Genomic DNA, 15,590 nt, shown 5'->3' with positions numbered 1-15,590 from the left:
CCAGACATCAACAGACTGGAGAAAGGGGGGGCAATGAAACAACAGGGTCAAAAATTATTTTCATAAAGAGAGGGGGTCAGTTAATGATGGGAGAAAATGACAGCACACAGGTACCCCCCCCACACACACACACACCATCCTCTTAGCAAGTTGCTGTATTTGCACAGGATTTTAGTTATTTGTGTTTGTTACAAAGGACTTGAGGTTACTGTTGACCTTCCCTTCCACAAACCACTCTGATGGATCCAGCCAGCCCATCACTGATCTGCTAGGTAGGACCTCAAATGAGATCACAATTCTGCAAAGAGGAAAGAAGTCACAAAATGCTTTCCTGGGTGACTCAGCACCAGTCTGGGGAGGGGGAAGGCAGTTGTTTAAGTGTGGAATGCTTGTCCTTTGAAAAAGTTCTCCCTAAAGAGTGAGTAGAAGGAATGGCCAAAGCTAATGAGCAAAAGGGTAGAAGAGAGAAGTAAATAACTGGCATTTGCTGATATGAATTAGAACCAACATTGCCTTATAAGAGGGAAGCAATGCAGTGATACAGAGAAATGCATTGAATGACATGGTCAGAAGTTTTAATAATCTCATCTCTTCTACTCATTTGCAAAGTCCCTCAGTTTCCCTTCCTATGGAGTGGGGGTAAGAGTAACTGACTCATCTCACGGGCTTATTGTCAGCATAAAGAAAACCTCAGATATGAAAGTGCTTAAACATTTATTAAGCCCTCCAGAAATGTGAGATCCTAGTATCATGGGTTTCTTGTTTCTTTATTTGTCATGCAACTCCAGAACACTGCTACCCAAGAGAGGGGCAGTGCTATGCTGTAGGAAATAAGTAGCTAGAATGTGTGCATCCCATGGGGCTTTTGCCCACAGATTTATCCAGAAAATGCTCTATCTTGCAGGCGCAACTTTTATCGAACTGGCCAAGATCTCAACAACTGCAGTACCTGCCAGAATACAGCGTGCATCATATACAGGTACCTGGCCACAACTGAGGTCTGCTCTGTAGAGCACAGAAGCTGTGGGGGCCGCAGAACAAACACCCTTGTAAACTCTCTTAGACATGTAAGGTCAAGTGAGAGGCAAAGACAGGAGGCCTTGGAATGCCTGAAAATTTTAAAGAACAAGGTGTTTAATTAGGAAATGTTAACATCTGGTTCCAAGACAGACATTGCTTTGTGTCCTTACAATAAGATCTGTGAGCAAATCCTTTTAATCACCCTACATTTATTGCACACTAAGTATAGGCACCACAACTAAGCTCCACATGCATATTTGCAACTCATTTCACAATTGCACCTTGTGAGGCAGGTGTTAATGTCCTCAGGGAAGTTGAGCCATTTGACCCAGCTTGCATTAAACATTTTCAGAGAACAGAACGGGTCAGACTCAGGACTCAAGTCCAGATCTTTCTGATGACAAGCCCTATGATCTCAATTATTCCACCACACTGCCCCTTCCTCACAGTGGCAGTCACCTGCCAAGCATGCACTATGTGTCAAGAATCGAGCTAAGCACTTTGTGTTCATTACTAAGCACATCATTTCCTTCTGGCAGAGGGTAAGGTTGCTGCAATAAAGTAGATTTTTATAAGCGGTTGATGGGAAAAATCATATAGTGATAAGTACACTAAACTTGAAGTCAAAATCTCCAAGTTTGATGCCTGCTAAATTACCTGGGGCTCAGTTGCCTCACCTATGGAGTGGGAACAATAATCCCTATTAAGTGTTGCCAAGAGGAGCAAATAAGATCAGATAAGTGAAAGTCTTTTGTAACTGCAAACTTCTATACAAATCCAAGGGCTTATTACTGTTATTACTAGAAAGATCAATGCCCCCTTAGCTGGAAGTCCACTTTTGGTTGCACAGTAGAAAAGTGGTCAAAAGCAGTCATTTCAGTTGATGGCATCTAATTTTGTTTGACTAAAGTATACAGTTTTGCTCTCTCTATTACTTTTTCTATCTTGGAGGAGAAAAGCAGCAAGAGCCTGAGCAAATTGAAGCCCAAATTGTGTTGCCAGTGTCTTTTTGAAATCTCTCATTCTCTTTAGCAGAATCCTGAGACTTTGTCCTAACAAGGGATTGGGGGTAGGCAGAGGGGTGCTGGAACAGGAAGTCAGGAGCCTCCTACACTTAGATGGGGTCTTGGGCATTTTCTAAGTGCACCTTATATCCCCCCGTCTTAAGCAAATTTTCTAATCACTAGAACAAAAATTATCAAATGTCTAGGGGAACCTGGGTGGCTCAGTTGGTTAAGCTTTCCACTCTTGATTTTGGCTCAAGTCATGATCTTACAGTTTGTGAGTTTGAACCTCACCTCTGACTTTGTGCTGTCAGGGCTTGAGATTCTCTCTCTCTCCCTCTCTCTCTGCCCCTCCCCAACTTGTTCTCTCTCTCTCTCTCAAAATAAAAATATATTTTTACATAAACTTAAAAAAATTATTAATTGTCTATACATTTAGGAAGGGCAAAAAACTATTCATCATAAACAAGAATTATTTTTAACTAACCTCCATTTAAATTTTGGATGATCTCTTTTTTTTTTTTTTTCAGCAGCAGATGATGTATTTTCTACTATCTTAAGATGACTTTTTATTTAGCTCTGTAAGTGAAAAGGACAAGTGGTTATTTCCCAATCTACTGTGAGCTTCATGGCCTGGCCTTGGGCAAATCATTTCTGGCCTCTGAGTTTCTTCATCTGAAAAATGAGGGCCTTTAATTAGATGGTCCCTATGGTTCCTTTCAGTTCTGACATTCTGATATTTTATGCTAAATTGAAAGTGGCAATATTTGACTAAATTATGACCTTCCAACAAGTCTGAGAATGTTTGCATTTTTCTGGTACTTACTTCAAACATCCCAAGCAAACATTCTAAATTAAGTGACACCCCTGGATGGGTTAGCAAATCGTCACACCCACATCCCTTTCCAGTTTTTCAAGAACAGCTATTGTATGTATCCAACCCTTATTACCATTCAAAAGCAGACTGCTCTCCCAGACATTATCTACAGTCTTGTATCTAAGCCATTGCAGAACGGGCAATTAATTTGATGAAAGCAAAGAGATCAGAACAACATCCCCGTCAGGGTAACAGTGGGAAGATGAGAGTTGTCAATTTTTTTTTTTAACATTTCAAATGACTTCAAACCTTGTGTTGTGCCCTGGAAAGTCAAATCTTACAAACTAATGAATAAGTGATGTGAAATATTCATCCTCAGGCCTTGTTAAGCTGCAGTCTCTCTCCTTGGTGATGGATGGGCCCAGTGCACATCACTGTACATAAAGTACATGGGCGTGTGATGAGTTGCCTGCTGGGTCTTCTATGGAGATGTTGCTGCTAAGTTAAAAACATAAGGTTTTCCAAGTGGCCCCATCAGCCAAAGGATATGGCTCTGCTACATGTGAGGTCATCAGTTCTATCCCATTCATTCTCCCTGCTCTACGAGCCTTCTGGGTGCCCCCACCCCATGTCTCCTTGGCTTTCTTCTTACTGGGGATCATTCTGGCAGACCCTACCTCACCAAGGAGAATAGTACTAACACCAATGCCTACAGAATCCATGCATAGCTCTCAGGGACTCTCAGGGGCTTCTATACAGCCGGCAGAATGGACTCTTTGTTAATGTGACTGCCATAGGTACCAAGGCAAGAGTGTGGGAATTGCCTCTAGATGTCTCAAGCTGGTTGCAGGCTGTTTAGTCCCCAGTCACTCTCCTCACCTCTCCTTAGTATTAATCCTAGGACAAGTTACTCAAAGGATTGGGTGAATGCCCATGTGGTATCTAATGTGGTTCCAACATTAGACAACATTGAATTACCTGGTGAGAAGGTTGTCCTTTTTTCAAATTTATTTCGATCCTTCTGCTTATCTAGGTGGGGGTGGGGGGGTGGGGTGGAATCTGAATTTGGTACTAGAATATCTTCAAAGCCTTTCTAATGCTTGCTTATCACGTGCCTTTGCCAAGAGAGAGCAGCTCTCAGGTTCATAGCCATAGGCAAGCAATAGTATCCGGCCAGAAGGTAATCATTTTACATGTTTTACTTAAGTTTTTAACTTTGAAAACTAGTCCCCCCTATATATCCATTGCAAGTGATACAGGTCTCCATTTTCAAAAGTGATATTACTTGTTTTGTATAAATGTTCAAGTTTAAAAGTGAATTGATTTAGAGAGGAAAAAAAACAAGTAAATAATTGTGTAGATGGCATGGGGAGTTTCACAAAGACCTTAGAGGTGGTACATAAAGGATGAAGTTTGGGAAATGCTGTCCTAAGGGATAAGCTCCCTTCCCTTTTCTCAAGGGCCTGGGGTCCCTCCATGCCATATTCCTCTTCCTGTTCTCTGCTTTTCTAGCACTTCATCTTCACATCCACGGCCACGGACACTCTAAAAATAATCACAGAGCCTCTTCGGAGGTCTTTGGCTACACCAATCATGCATTTATTTTCTGTACGTAGATCCCAGGAAAATAGCTGCTTGGTTTAAGTTGTAAAATGTCTCAAATGTTTTAAGGAAAAAAATAGGAAGTCTTTCTCAGAAAAAAAAAATTCTCCTCCCATCTAAGTGTGTTGCTTAGGAAATGGAAACAAAGTTCAGGCTACACATTTACCATTTGAAATGGCTGAAGGAATGAGGTTGGCTACGTAGGGTTTGAAAGGTGCTAGAGAGCAGAGAGCAGCAGAAAATCTGCAGTTTGTGAGAAAGTCGACCTGGATGGCTGTCTCCTGCCTCCTCTGCTCATCCTTAGCCTCTTTTCATGGCTTTCACTACGCTCATGGGTCTGAAGTTTATTTCTGTGACACTACCCTTCCCTACCTTTCCATGAGCTTGCTCTTTCCCCTTCTCTCTCTCTCTCTCTGTGTGTGTGTGTCTCTCTCTCTCTCTGTGTACCTATGAATATTTCCATATTTGTATCTCAAAACCACCTCAGATTCACCATTTATCAAAACACACTCCTTATTTTCTCCTACAAAATTAATTCTCTTCCTGTTATTTAGTTTGCTCAACACCATTGACCATGGCTCCATAAACTATAGTCCCCACTGCCTCACTCTTCTCCCTCACAACACACATCAAATAGGCTACCAATTCTACTTGCTAAATCCATCCCCTTTAGCTTCAGCCCCTCTGTCTCTGGTCAAGGCCCTCATCACCTGTCACTTGAATGCTACCTCATCTTGTTGCCATCAGTCCCTTTTGCCCCATCCCAAGTAATCCTCCACATAGATTGCTAAATTACCCAAAAAGTAAAATCTTAACATGTCACTCCCCTGCTAAACAATCTTGCCGTGGTTCCTGCTGTTGCATTTAGCTAATTTTTCAAGGCTCTTTGAATGTGATACTAACCTTCTCACCTGCTGGGTCTCCTATTTTTCCCCAATCACAAGGAACTGGGCTAACTTCAAATACTGTGTGTTCTGTCACATGTTGGTGCTTTTGCATAAGTCCCCTCATTTCCTGGAATGTCTTTTCCACCCTGCTTTGTCTGGGAATTTCCTCATGTTGTTCCTCTGGATAACCTTACATTCCTTCCTATGGAGGATCCCCATGGCATGCATGTCCCTCTGCTATACCATTTATCCTATTGCATTGTAATGTAGTGTTGATGAGTTTCTTTCCTTCAGTAAATGGCTAATATCTCAAAGTTGTGGGACAGTGTCTAATTCATAGTTGTCACTCAGTAGATACTTGTCAAAAAAGGGAACACTATATTGACTGGGGCAAAGATAAAAAGCAGTGGTGGGATTGAGACAGTTATTTAGATTGTCCAAAAGTAAAGCCATTATTACCATTTGTGTGTGCCCCGACCCTTAGTTAATTAATGAAATGTTCTTATTAGGGAAGGAAGGCTTCTATGCAGCAGGTCCTCAGTAGATAATTTTGAACTGAATCATACACCTGAATGTAATACAGAGATTGTCAATTTTCAAATACCTGGAGTGCTACATACTCTCAACAAGATGGAACCTAATCAAATCTTCTTTTGATGATTCAGAGAGCTTGTTGCAATTTCACAGGACATTGAGATCCTCGTTCATCATGGCCATCCAATATTACTGCCCAGTACACTTCTGTACTGGCTGTGGTAAAAAGGCAAAGTTTGATTTGTGGCAAACCACATACTCCCTCCATGCTCCAGTATCTCCCTTCTCTGGTATCTGATCTGCCCCCAATGATGTCTTTGGAAGAGGAGATTAAGACATTAGAGATCTGTGGTCTTTCTTGGTAAAATATCAAAACCCAATGTGGTGAGCAGAATAATGGCCCCACAAGATATTCACATTCTAATTCCTGGGCACTGTCAATATATTACCTCACATGGCAAAATGAACTTTGCGATGTGATTAAGGATCCTGGGATGGGATGAGTGTCCTGGATCGTCCAGGTGGGCCCAATTTAATCAGAAGGATCTCTATAAAGGGAAGAGAGAAACAGGGGATACAGAGTCAGAGGAGGTACGCAATGGAAGCAGAAAGTGAAGAGAGGTATCACAAGCAAAGAATGTGGACAGCCTCTGAAAGGTGGAAAAAGCAAGGGACAGAACTTCTCACAGAGCCTCCAGAAGGAACAGAGATTTGCGGATACCATGACTTCTGATGTTCTGGGGACTTCTGATCTCCAGAACTCTGAGAGTACCACTGGTGTTGTTTGTCACCACTCATGTGTGGTGATTTGTTTCAGCAGCAATAATAATACAACCAGATTAAACCCTTATGATTAACAAACTACTCACATCTAATTGGAAGTCAGTTTATTTGACTTTTTTTTTTTTTTTGGATGATTTTTACAACTATGACAGCTAGCTGAGGGCAGGGATCTGTTGGGAAGAAAATCGGGAAAGAAATAAGAAGTTTCTATTATTACTTGTCATTATAAATACCTTTTGTTCTCACCTGTAACCCTCACAACCATGTGAGACAGATAAAAACACTCCCATTTTGTAGATGAAGTAAGAAGTTCAGGTACTTGCACAGTACTCAGATTATACAAGTGGGAACAGGTGAGTGAGGCACTCTCACATTTACTCTGAAGCTAGTAATGACAAGATTGGGATGCTGTTCTAGGACCTGCTGGCTAGATTCCACAGCATGCTACCTTCAGAGTCAGACCTATTTGAGGAGTGTCAGCAGAGCATTACATGACTAAGTTCTCCTCAGCCAAGGGCATCGTGAGGGCTTGAGTTGAAGACGCAGGCCTTCAATAGTGTTCTCAAAGGGTGATCGTGGACTACCTGTATGGCAGTCTGCTGGGTATATGTGAATACTGGTCGCTGGCCTTCACCCCCAACCTTCTGGAGAAGAGGGGTGGGGTGGAGGATGGGAGTCTGGTTACAGCAAGCTTCCTGGGAAGGTCGGATCCATTATAGCTTCAGAGACAGTCAATCAGGGTCTTGAAAAGAGGGGGTGGCAGTTGATTTACTAGGCACTTTTGTGACAAACAGCTCACATGTCTATGAATAGAAAATTCTTGCTAATAAAATAGCCGAGTAAGTAGTTTTTGTCTTAAATACATCATTAGAAAGATGACTTTCCCTTCTAATTACAGGTTTAGGTGGTCATATACAGACCTAAATAGGGGGTGCAGGTGAGGGTGGACACAATGGGAAAGGAAGAGAAGGTCAGGGGCTTGCTCACAGAGTAAGTGGAACTTTTGAGGTCTCCTGTTTCCAATGAAAAGGGAAAACGAGTCTCTGTCAGTCCATTTTGAGGTCCAGGCTTGCCTTATGCATTACTTAGGGTATTCATTTGTAGTCACTCCTTCCTGCTACATCTCCCAGCTCCTCGGGCCTCATCTGAGATCAGAAATGAAATGGCAATCCTTGCCCACATTCCTCTTCCAATTAAGGTTAAGACCAATTAAAGCCCAATTCTGCTGCCAAGCCAAGAGAGCAAATGCTAGGAACTATCCTCTGGTGAGTCCTGGAGCAGTCACAAACACTAGGTGGGGTGGGTATGCAAAGTGCTGCCCAGCACCACCACCCCCTGTTCAGGAGAGGGCTATAGTCACCCCATGCTCGTGAGCCAGGTAATATGCATAACACTGAATGCCAGAAGCCTCCACCACCATTTCCTCAAGCTCCACAGACCACAGGCTGCATTTTCACCATTATTGATTCCTCCACTGTTATAACTCCTTTTGCACCAGACAGAGATGTTAAGGATATGCAAAGGGAGATTTACAGCAAGCGCCTCTCCGTGTACCCGGCAACCAGCTTCCTCATTCCCGGTGTCTCTCCCTTACAGTTTTGATATTCAGAGCTCATTAGAAGGCGCCTCTCTGGAACGCAAGCCAAAGTCTTACAGCTGTGTGCCCTGCAGGAGAAGCCAGGCCAGGCCTGCACCTTACCAAGGAAAGAGGCTCTGGAGAACTACGTGAGCCAACTAGGGGTCAGCAGCCCTGAGCGTCTTCCTTGCGTTTCCATCTGAGGTGATGCTTTCTGGCCACGGGGTCTTGGCCTGCCACCTAAAGCTATTGCCTGACCAGAGAAAAAGGCCTTAGTTTATTAGAAATGTGATATGCACCCAGGTCTGTGGGTTTAGTAACCGACTTTCCACTTAAATTATTTAGTATTTTTCCTTTTGTCTGCCTCTGATGCTCTCCCAGTGTGGAGCTGGGTGAACTGTGAGAGCTTTCTCTGCCTTCCAGCCACAGTCCTCCCTCTGGCCAGCAATGAAGTCCACAATGAAAAATAATTATAAATTACACAGCATATTTGTTCTTTCTGGTAACCACAGATGCACTTGCAGCCCTCACCACATTTCAGTCCAGACTGAGCAGCATTTATTGCAAACAATGGAATGGGAACATTACAGCAATATCATCCAGTATCCCCCAAACAACTGCCCCAAACATGGTTCAAGCTATCTCTTTAGGAAACAGATATAGAGTTTGGGGTACAGGTGGAAATTTCTCTGAGCCCTGACAGGTTGATCCCCAAGACATTTGCCCCTAGCCTCTGTTTCTCTCAGTAGCTTTATCCCTTTCTTTCCTGTAGAATGCAAGGAGAAAGTATGATTTATTGCATTGGCAATTTATCTGAAATAAAAATTAAACCCTATTTTAATGCATTAATAGCTAAAGAGGCTGAAACATGCCATAAATATAAAATCAATCAAGTTGAGAATTTCACAGGAATAACAAATGGATGGCTGCTGGCACGGAGGCCACGGTTGACCACAGAATGACCCAATCTTTATTTCTCTGTCAAGTTAATGTAACAATCATTACCATTTGTTGAACCAGGCATGGTGCCAGGCGCTTTGCTAAACACTGGACATGTATCATCTCACTTCGGACTCCCAACAAACAACCCTAAAATGTGGGTATGGATATTGTCACTCAGCAGAGGAGGACACTAAGACTCAGAGGGGCTGCATGAAGATTTGTCCAAGATTCAGTGGAGCCAGAGCTCAAACCGATCCTGCATTCAGGAGATTTTCCTGCCCCTCCTACCTTTTGACCTTGCATAATCAGTGAATATATGTTAAAGTTCTCTGACATGGCCTGCCCTTTCTGAAGGCCTAACCTGAAGGCCTTCTTGACACAGAGCCACAGAACACAGAGCACAGATCTCTTTCATAGACAGTGATCAGCAGTGAAGACTTCTACAGCTTGGTTCTGCTTATCTATGTACCAAGGAGAGCACCTGTGATTCTCTGAGGATTCATCAGCAGACAGATGCCCTAGGAGAAGAGGTGCACTTGCCAACTTAACATGGATGCAAGTTGTGAAGCTTGAAATTACACCCTATAAATAATGAGAAAACTAGTCGTTAGAAGAAAGTTTTAGGAACAAAATCCCTTCTATGCTGGGGGGGGGGAGGGTATTGGGAGGGAGAAAACAAACTAAAGCCCCTACTTTCCCAGACTGTAATTCTTCCCCAGAGACACTTTCCAAAGCAGCATGGTTTATCCAAGTGGATAGGAACCAAACTATCCTCACTGATTCTATTGATTCTTACAGCTAATTCTTTAAAAAAGAAAGTGACAGGAGGTCAATAAATCTGTGGTTTTCTTGGATTCCATGGCAAGAGGGGCCACAGAAGCTCTCTGATGCACAGAGATGATGAAGAGATGGAGAGGGGTTTGGAAGATGTTTTATCTTCAGGAAGATGCTGTGGATCATTAATTTCTCAGCCAACTTGCCTGGAGTGTATGGTTTATGGAAGTGGCTTATCATCTTTTCTCTTTATAAAAGAGCAAGACTCACCTAAGAAGGAAGTGCACAAAGCCTACCGCAGACCTCAGCAGCCTACAGTAGACCCAAGATTGCAGAGCCCCTATATTGCCTTGAGTAAGCTGCCTCCTAAGGGGGTTCCCATCTTCTCTGGGAATGCAGTGTCACAGTCAGAACTGCTCTGCAATCTAGAAACATTATTACAGAGGCACCTGGGTGGCTCAGTCAGTTTAGCATCCAACTCTTGACTTCAGCTCAGGTCATGATCCCAGGGTTGTGGGACTGAGCCCTGTGTCAGGCTCTACACTAGAAGGGGAGCCTGCTTAAGATTCTCTCTTTTCCTCTCTCCCTCTTCCCCTCTCCCCCACTTGCACTCTCTCTCTCTCCCTCTCTTTCTCTCTCAAATTAAAAAAGAAGAAGAAGAAGAAGAAGAAGAAGAAGAAGAAGGAGAAGAAGAAGAAGAAGAAGAAGAAGAAGAAGAAGAAGAAGAAGAAGAAGAAGGAGAAGAAGAAGAAGAAGAAGAAGAAGAAGAAGAAGAAGAAGAAGAAGAAGAAGAAGAAGAAACACTATTACAAGGTGTATTGGTCAACTGGGTCATAAAGTGCCCTTCATGCAGCCCAGCCCCAGGTTAGGTCTGGTGTCACAGGGGGCAGTGAGGTCATTAGGGTGCACCAGGCCTTGGTCATCACACCTCACCACCCCTACCCCATACATATTGGGCAAATAGAATCTCACACAGATAGAGACTATTATGTTCTTTCAGTGCAATATATCTTAGTGTACAAGCTTTGGAGCTAGACAAAGGAGGCTCAAATCCTGGCTCTATCACTGACCAGTGCATGCTCTTGGCAGAATATTTAACCTCTCCTTGGCTCAGTTTCCTTGTTTGTAAAATGAAGTTAATTGAGAAATACATGAGACATGTAAGAATTACTGAACTTGTAGTATAGTATCAACAATATGGATTACTACTAGTTCTTCTCTTTCTACTCCCTTCCTCTCCCTCCACTTCCTCCTCCTCCCTGCCTTCCTACTTCTCATTATTGTTATTATTATTCACTTAAATACTACATGTCCTCACCTAATGCGGTACAGGTCCTCTCATTCTTTCTTCTTCTTAGAATAAGACCCCCAGTAATAGACAAGCCCCAGGCTAAAACATTTGACCCCTCTTTAGGAAAAACAAAGGACTAGGAATCAGGAGACCAGGCTTATATTCTGATCATAATTCGTGGTATGACTTCCCTTTGCCAACCCCTTTTGTCAGTTAAATGGGGATAACAATCTTCCCATATTTCTGGGCTATTGTAAGGGTAAAATAAAAACACAGATTTGAAATGTTTGCGGTTTGAAAGTGCTATATAAAAGTAAGAGGTTTCCACTGTTTGTTTCTATATAAACTTTTATCTCCTTTTGGCTCACCCAACTTTAGTTTGCCTAGCCAAGATACTACATCCAGAAACCAGCTCTATTGTTTGCTTATATATTTATGTATTTATCCTCTTTTTGCTTCTCACTATTTCTTCTTCTAGACAAGCCATGACTTAGGCTTCTCGCTGCTTCCAATTACCTAGAAAAACATCCTTCTACTTTTCACCTAGCATGATAGCTGAAGCATTGATCTGTCAGTTAGATTAGTGAGGTGCCCTCAAAAGGAAAACCTGAAAGCTCTCTTCCATTTCTACTTTACACACAGCTCACTTTCTAAATCCAATGTGGTGCCATGCACAGTCATCTTGGGTAGGAAGGGCTTTAAGGCTCCCCAGTGAACTCCTCAGTGCCCCCACCCCTGAACCAGGTGTTAGGTATTCCACACATCTTCAAAGGACTAACCTCACAGACCTTGAATACTCTGGACTATCTCAATGGCTCCAGGTCTGAATCCCATACTGTAACAATTTCTTGACCACTGTTTGGCCCAAACTGTGAGCCAGAGCTCTACACAAGCTAGGCACTCAACATTTCTCTCCTCCATATGGAATATGAATGCAGAAGATGATAAGAGTGGCAGGGTAGGGAAATTAAGAGGAAGAAAGAAGCAGAGGTGAGGCTGGAGAAGTTACTGGTGTTCTATGTCAATACCAACCTACAAAGAACCCTCTGATAAGACTTTACTTGAATTCTTACCAAGTAGGCAGCTTATTTCCCTTTTCAAGAGGTTGCCAACTTGGTGTGGATTGGATAAGTAGGAAGTTAAGGGATATCTCCTCTTCTCTACTCAGCCTCAAAATGAAAACAGATGAGAGAGGGCACTGCCCCTGCCTATTTATAAGGCAGCTGCTACCAAAACAAAATATACTCCCTCTCCTCCCCTCCAAACTAAACAGTAGTTTGTCAAACGGATGGATAAGAAGAAAAGTGACAATTTTCCTTTATGTTAATAAATTGCTTTGGCCGAAAACACATTAATCAATTTCTTTCCAAAGCATACATGCTTCCCTACACTATGCTATTTCCCTGGCCTTGAAAAAGAAAGTCACTTTCAATCCCCTTTAAATTGTCAAGACCAGTGGGGACAGTTGCAGGAGCGGGGTGGGGAGCCCTAATGATTATAATGGAACCCTGTGGTGTTTCCATAGAAACATAGTGTGTTCTTCCCCGAATGTATACCGAGGGGAGGAGTGAAGAATGATGTTGCCGACAAGGTGTACAATTACTGAAGAGCTAAAGGTGTGAGTGAGGAGGTAAGGCATTCAGTCCCTAAGATAGGGAGACAAAAGACTTATTGAAGAGTGGAGTAGGCAGAGACCATATCCTACATGAGGACATTTCATCTGTTATTTTGTCCCATCTGCACAACTACCCAGTGAGGTAGCTTTATAATCTCCTCTTTCAACTGAGTCTCAGAAAGAGTAGCAACTTGCCCAAGGTCACCCAGACAGTAAGTGGTATAGCCTTAGTTCAAACCCAGGAGTGTTCTACTCAAGCACCCCTGTTCTCTTCTCTATATTGTGCTGAACTTTAAATTGTAATGAGGAGACTGAGTTTACATTGTCTCCTGGCTCTTCTCTCCCTAGGCATGCCAATTCTATACACATCCTGGAATCACCCAGAGCATTATGTTTTCTAACTGATATTAGGACACTACTGTGAGTCTTGGCAAACTCAGGTGATTTGCTGTTGTTGTCATTTGTTTGTTTGAATTATGAAGTCAGAGAAATGTTACAGATGAGAAGAAGGAGGCCAGTTTATGTGTATGTTCGTATCATTTGGTAGACATATATGGATGAACAGTTGGCAAGTAGGGGTAGTGGGGATAAATGCAAAGCATATTTGTAAAGCAACTGTTAGTTTAATCACATACCTCAAATACTGGGATGTAAGATCCACTAAAGCAGTAACCACATCTGTCTGACCAGCTGGTTGGCTGGCTGGATGAATGGATGGTAGGTAGGATGGATGGATGGGCGGATGTATGAATGGATGGATAGACACATGGATGAGTGGTTGGATACATGGATGGTTGGCTGGCTGGCTGACTGGATAGACGGGTGAAATATCCTATACCAGAAAGCACAAGAAATTCCTGGAACGAGCAGGGAGTACCCACTTTCTTGGGCTCTATCTGGTGCTCTAAGATTAAGGTCATTTTTGTGCCTTTGGGGGAAGGATAGGGATATTTCAGGAGGTAGGAGAACTGTGAATATGGATGTTCCCTACCTGTGAACTAGTGCTAGAGGGGGTAAGAATCAGAGTTTGCAACATACTGCTTGGTAACATACTGCTTGAAGCAGTGCAGAGGTTGCTGAACAACTCTTCCCCAGCCCCCAAATCCATCTCTTTAAGTTTCCACAAGGGAGAGTGAGGTGCAGGTAGTGCAGACAAAAATTCACCCCAGGCCCAGAGACAAAGAGGAGTACAATGCTGATACTGCATCCTGGAAGGAAAGCCTCACTGTTTGAGTCTGTGGATGCCTCTGCTCACTGACCTAGCGAATCCTGGGCTGTGACTAAAATGCCCCTAATAGCTCTTGACTTTGGCTATCATTTACTGAGGACACAGAGCCACTGGACTACCAGCATGAGGAGGCCATAAATAATGTTTATCTACCATTCCTTCCCTAGCACCTAGCATAGGGCCTGGCACATGGGTGATAATAAATATTTGTTGAATGACTGACTGAAAACTTGATGCCTTGCTCTGAGCTGAACTTCTTAAATTTCACTGAAATCCTATGAGTAGATATCATGTTTATTTTGCAGATGAAGATACTACTGCTTAAAAATAAGAAATGACTTCCCCAAGATCTCACAGCTAATCAGTTGTGGAGCTTTGCTTTGGAAAATACAGCCATTATGTAGGTCATCCATCCAGGAGTATATCTTTATAGAGGGCACCAGGGAGAAATGGAAAAAGAAAGGATGACACCAAGGAGAAGAAAATCTGGGTGAAGCTTATCAAAACTACAGAAATGAAATAATCAGAAACACCTTCCCAATACTCCCTAAGCACTGACACCACATCCGTCTGGCTACAAAACATGCCATCTGGCTCTTCTGACTCTTTAGCTTCTTCCATCTCAGAATGCCCATTTGGGGACTTCATTAGTCATGCATGACAACCATGATTTGCCTTTCCAGCAGCGCTTAGTCTGATCCTGGGTCTCTAGAAGGTGATATGGGATAGCAGACCAGGACCAAGTATCCTTTTAATGACAGCTCTTTTTCATCCCTTGCTGGTTAGAAAGGCTTTGGACAGTCATGTCACATGGCAAACCAATGTGGGGTCTTTCGTCTTCAATATGAAACATTTGATTTCCCTTCATGCTAAGCAAGGAGAATGTACTGTTTCCATGACTCTGCATTTCCTCTCCTTTCCACACTCCTACACTGGTTACTCATCTTGGGCCATCTGAGGCCTCTAGAATGAAACCAGGTAAAAATACAGCTAAAAGCTTAAGAGCCTTCTTATAAGGATCTCAGCACTGGAAACTCCTCCATAAGTAAATCTCCGAGGGAGGAAAGTGGACAATTAAGGGCAGAGGGAGCCCCTGCACAGCCTTCAGGGACATCTGCAGGATTCATTCTTTCTGGCCTGCCTCTCCAGCTTCTGGGAAAACTGAGCCCGAGTTATGAGTCAAGCTGACAAACCCTAACACACCTGCAGGCCTGATTCTCAAGCCCTCAAGGACACAGGATGTGTGAGTACCCACTATGAGCAAGCCAGAACTTCTGTACTCCCAGGTATCTGACTCTCTCAGCCTCTGGGAACCCTGATCCCCAAATACATCATGTTTAGCTCACAGACCTGTGTACAAATAATACAATGGAGTCTGTACATTAACAACTCCAAAACATACAAATAAAATAGCAAAGAAAAAAATGAAGATTAGGAAATGCCCAGTGAAGTATTTAAATATGTCTACATTGAGGAATATTACATGGTGAATGTATATGGAAAGCCCTCTGAGACAC

At 42.9% G+C, this 15,590-nt stretch overlaps 2 protein-coding genes across 5 annotated transcripts in view; one reads left to right on the top strand and one right to left on the bottom strand.

Moving 5' to 3' along the window:
- DOCK2 (dedicator of cytokinesis 2) overlaps positions 1-15,590 on the bottom strand; it is a 418,455-nt gene that overhangs the window by 199,748 nt on the left and 203,117 nt on the right. The window lies entirely within an intron of this gene.
- The window catches only part of INSYN2B (inhibitory synaptic factor family member 2B), a 120,977-nt gene that overhangs the window by 101,703 nt on the left and 3,684 nt on the right, over positions 1-15,590 (top strand). For all 4 annotated transcript variants that reach the window (XM_086713092.1, XM_025924914.2, XM_086712906.1 and 1 more), the window contains one exon: positions 905-979. In XM_086713092.1, the coding sequence (XP_086569218.1) occupies positions 905-979 (75 nt within the window). The remainder of the gene's footprint in view (positions 1-904; positions 980-15,590) is intronic.

Source organism: Puma concolor, chromosome A1 (assembly GCF_028749965.1).
Source record: "Puma concolor isolate L17-30 chromosome A1, mPumCon1.1.hap2, whole genome shotgun sequence".
In the NCBI taxonomy this organism is placed as follows: domain Eukaryota; kingdom Metazoa; phylum Chordata; class Mammalia; order Carnivora; family Felidae; genus Puma; species Puma concolor.
Note: the sequence above shows the minus strand (reverse complement) of the source record. Positions and strands in the feature narration are given on the sequence as shown.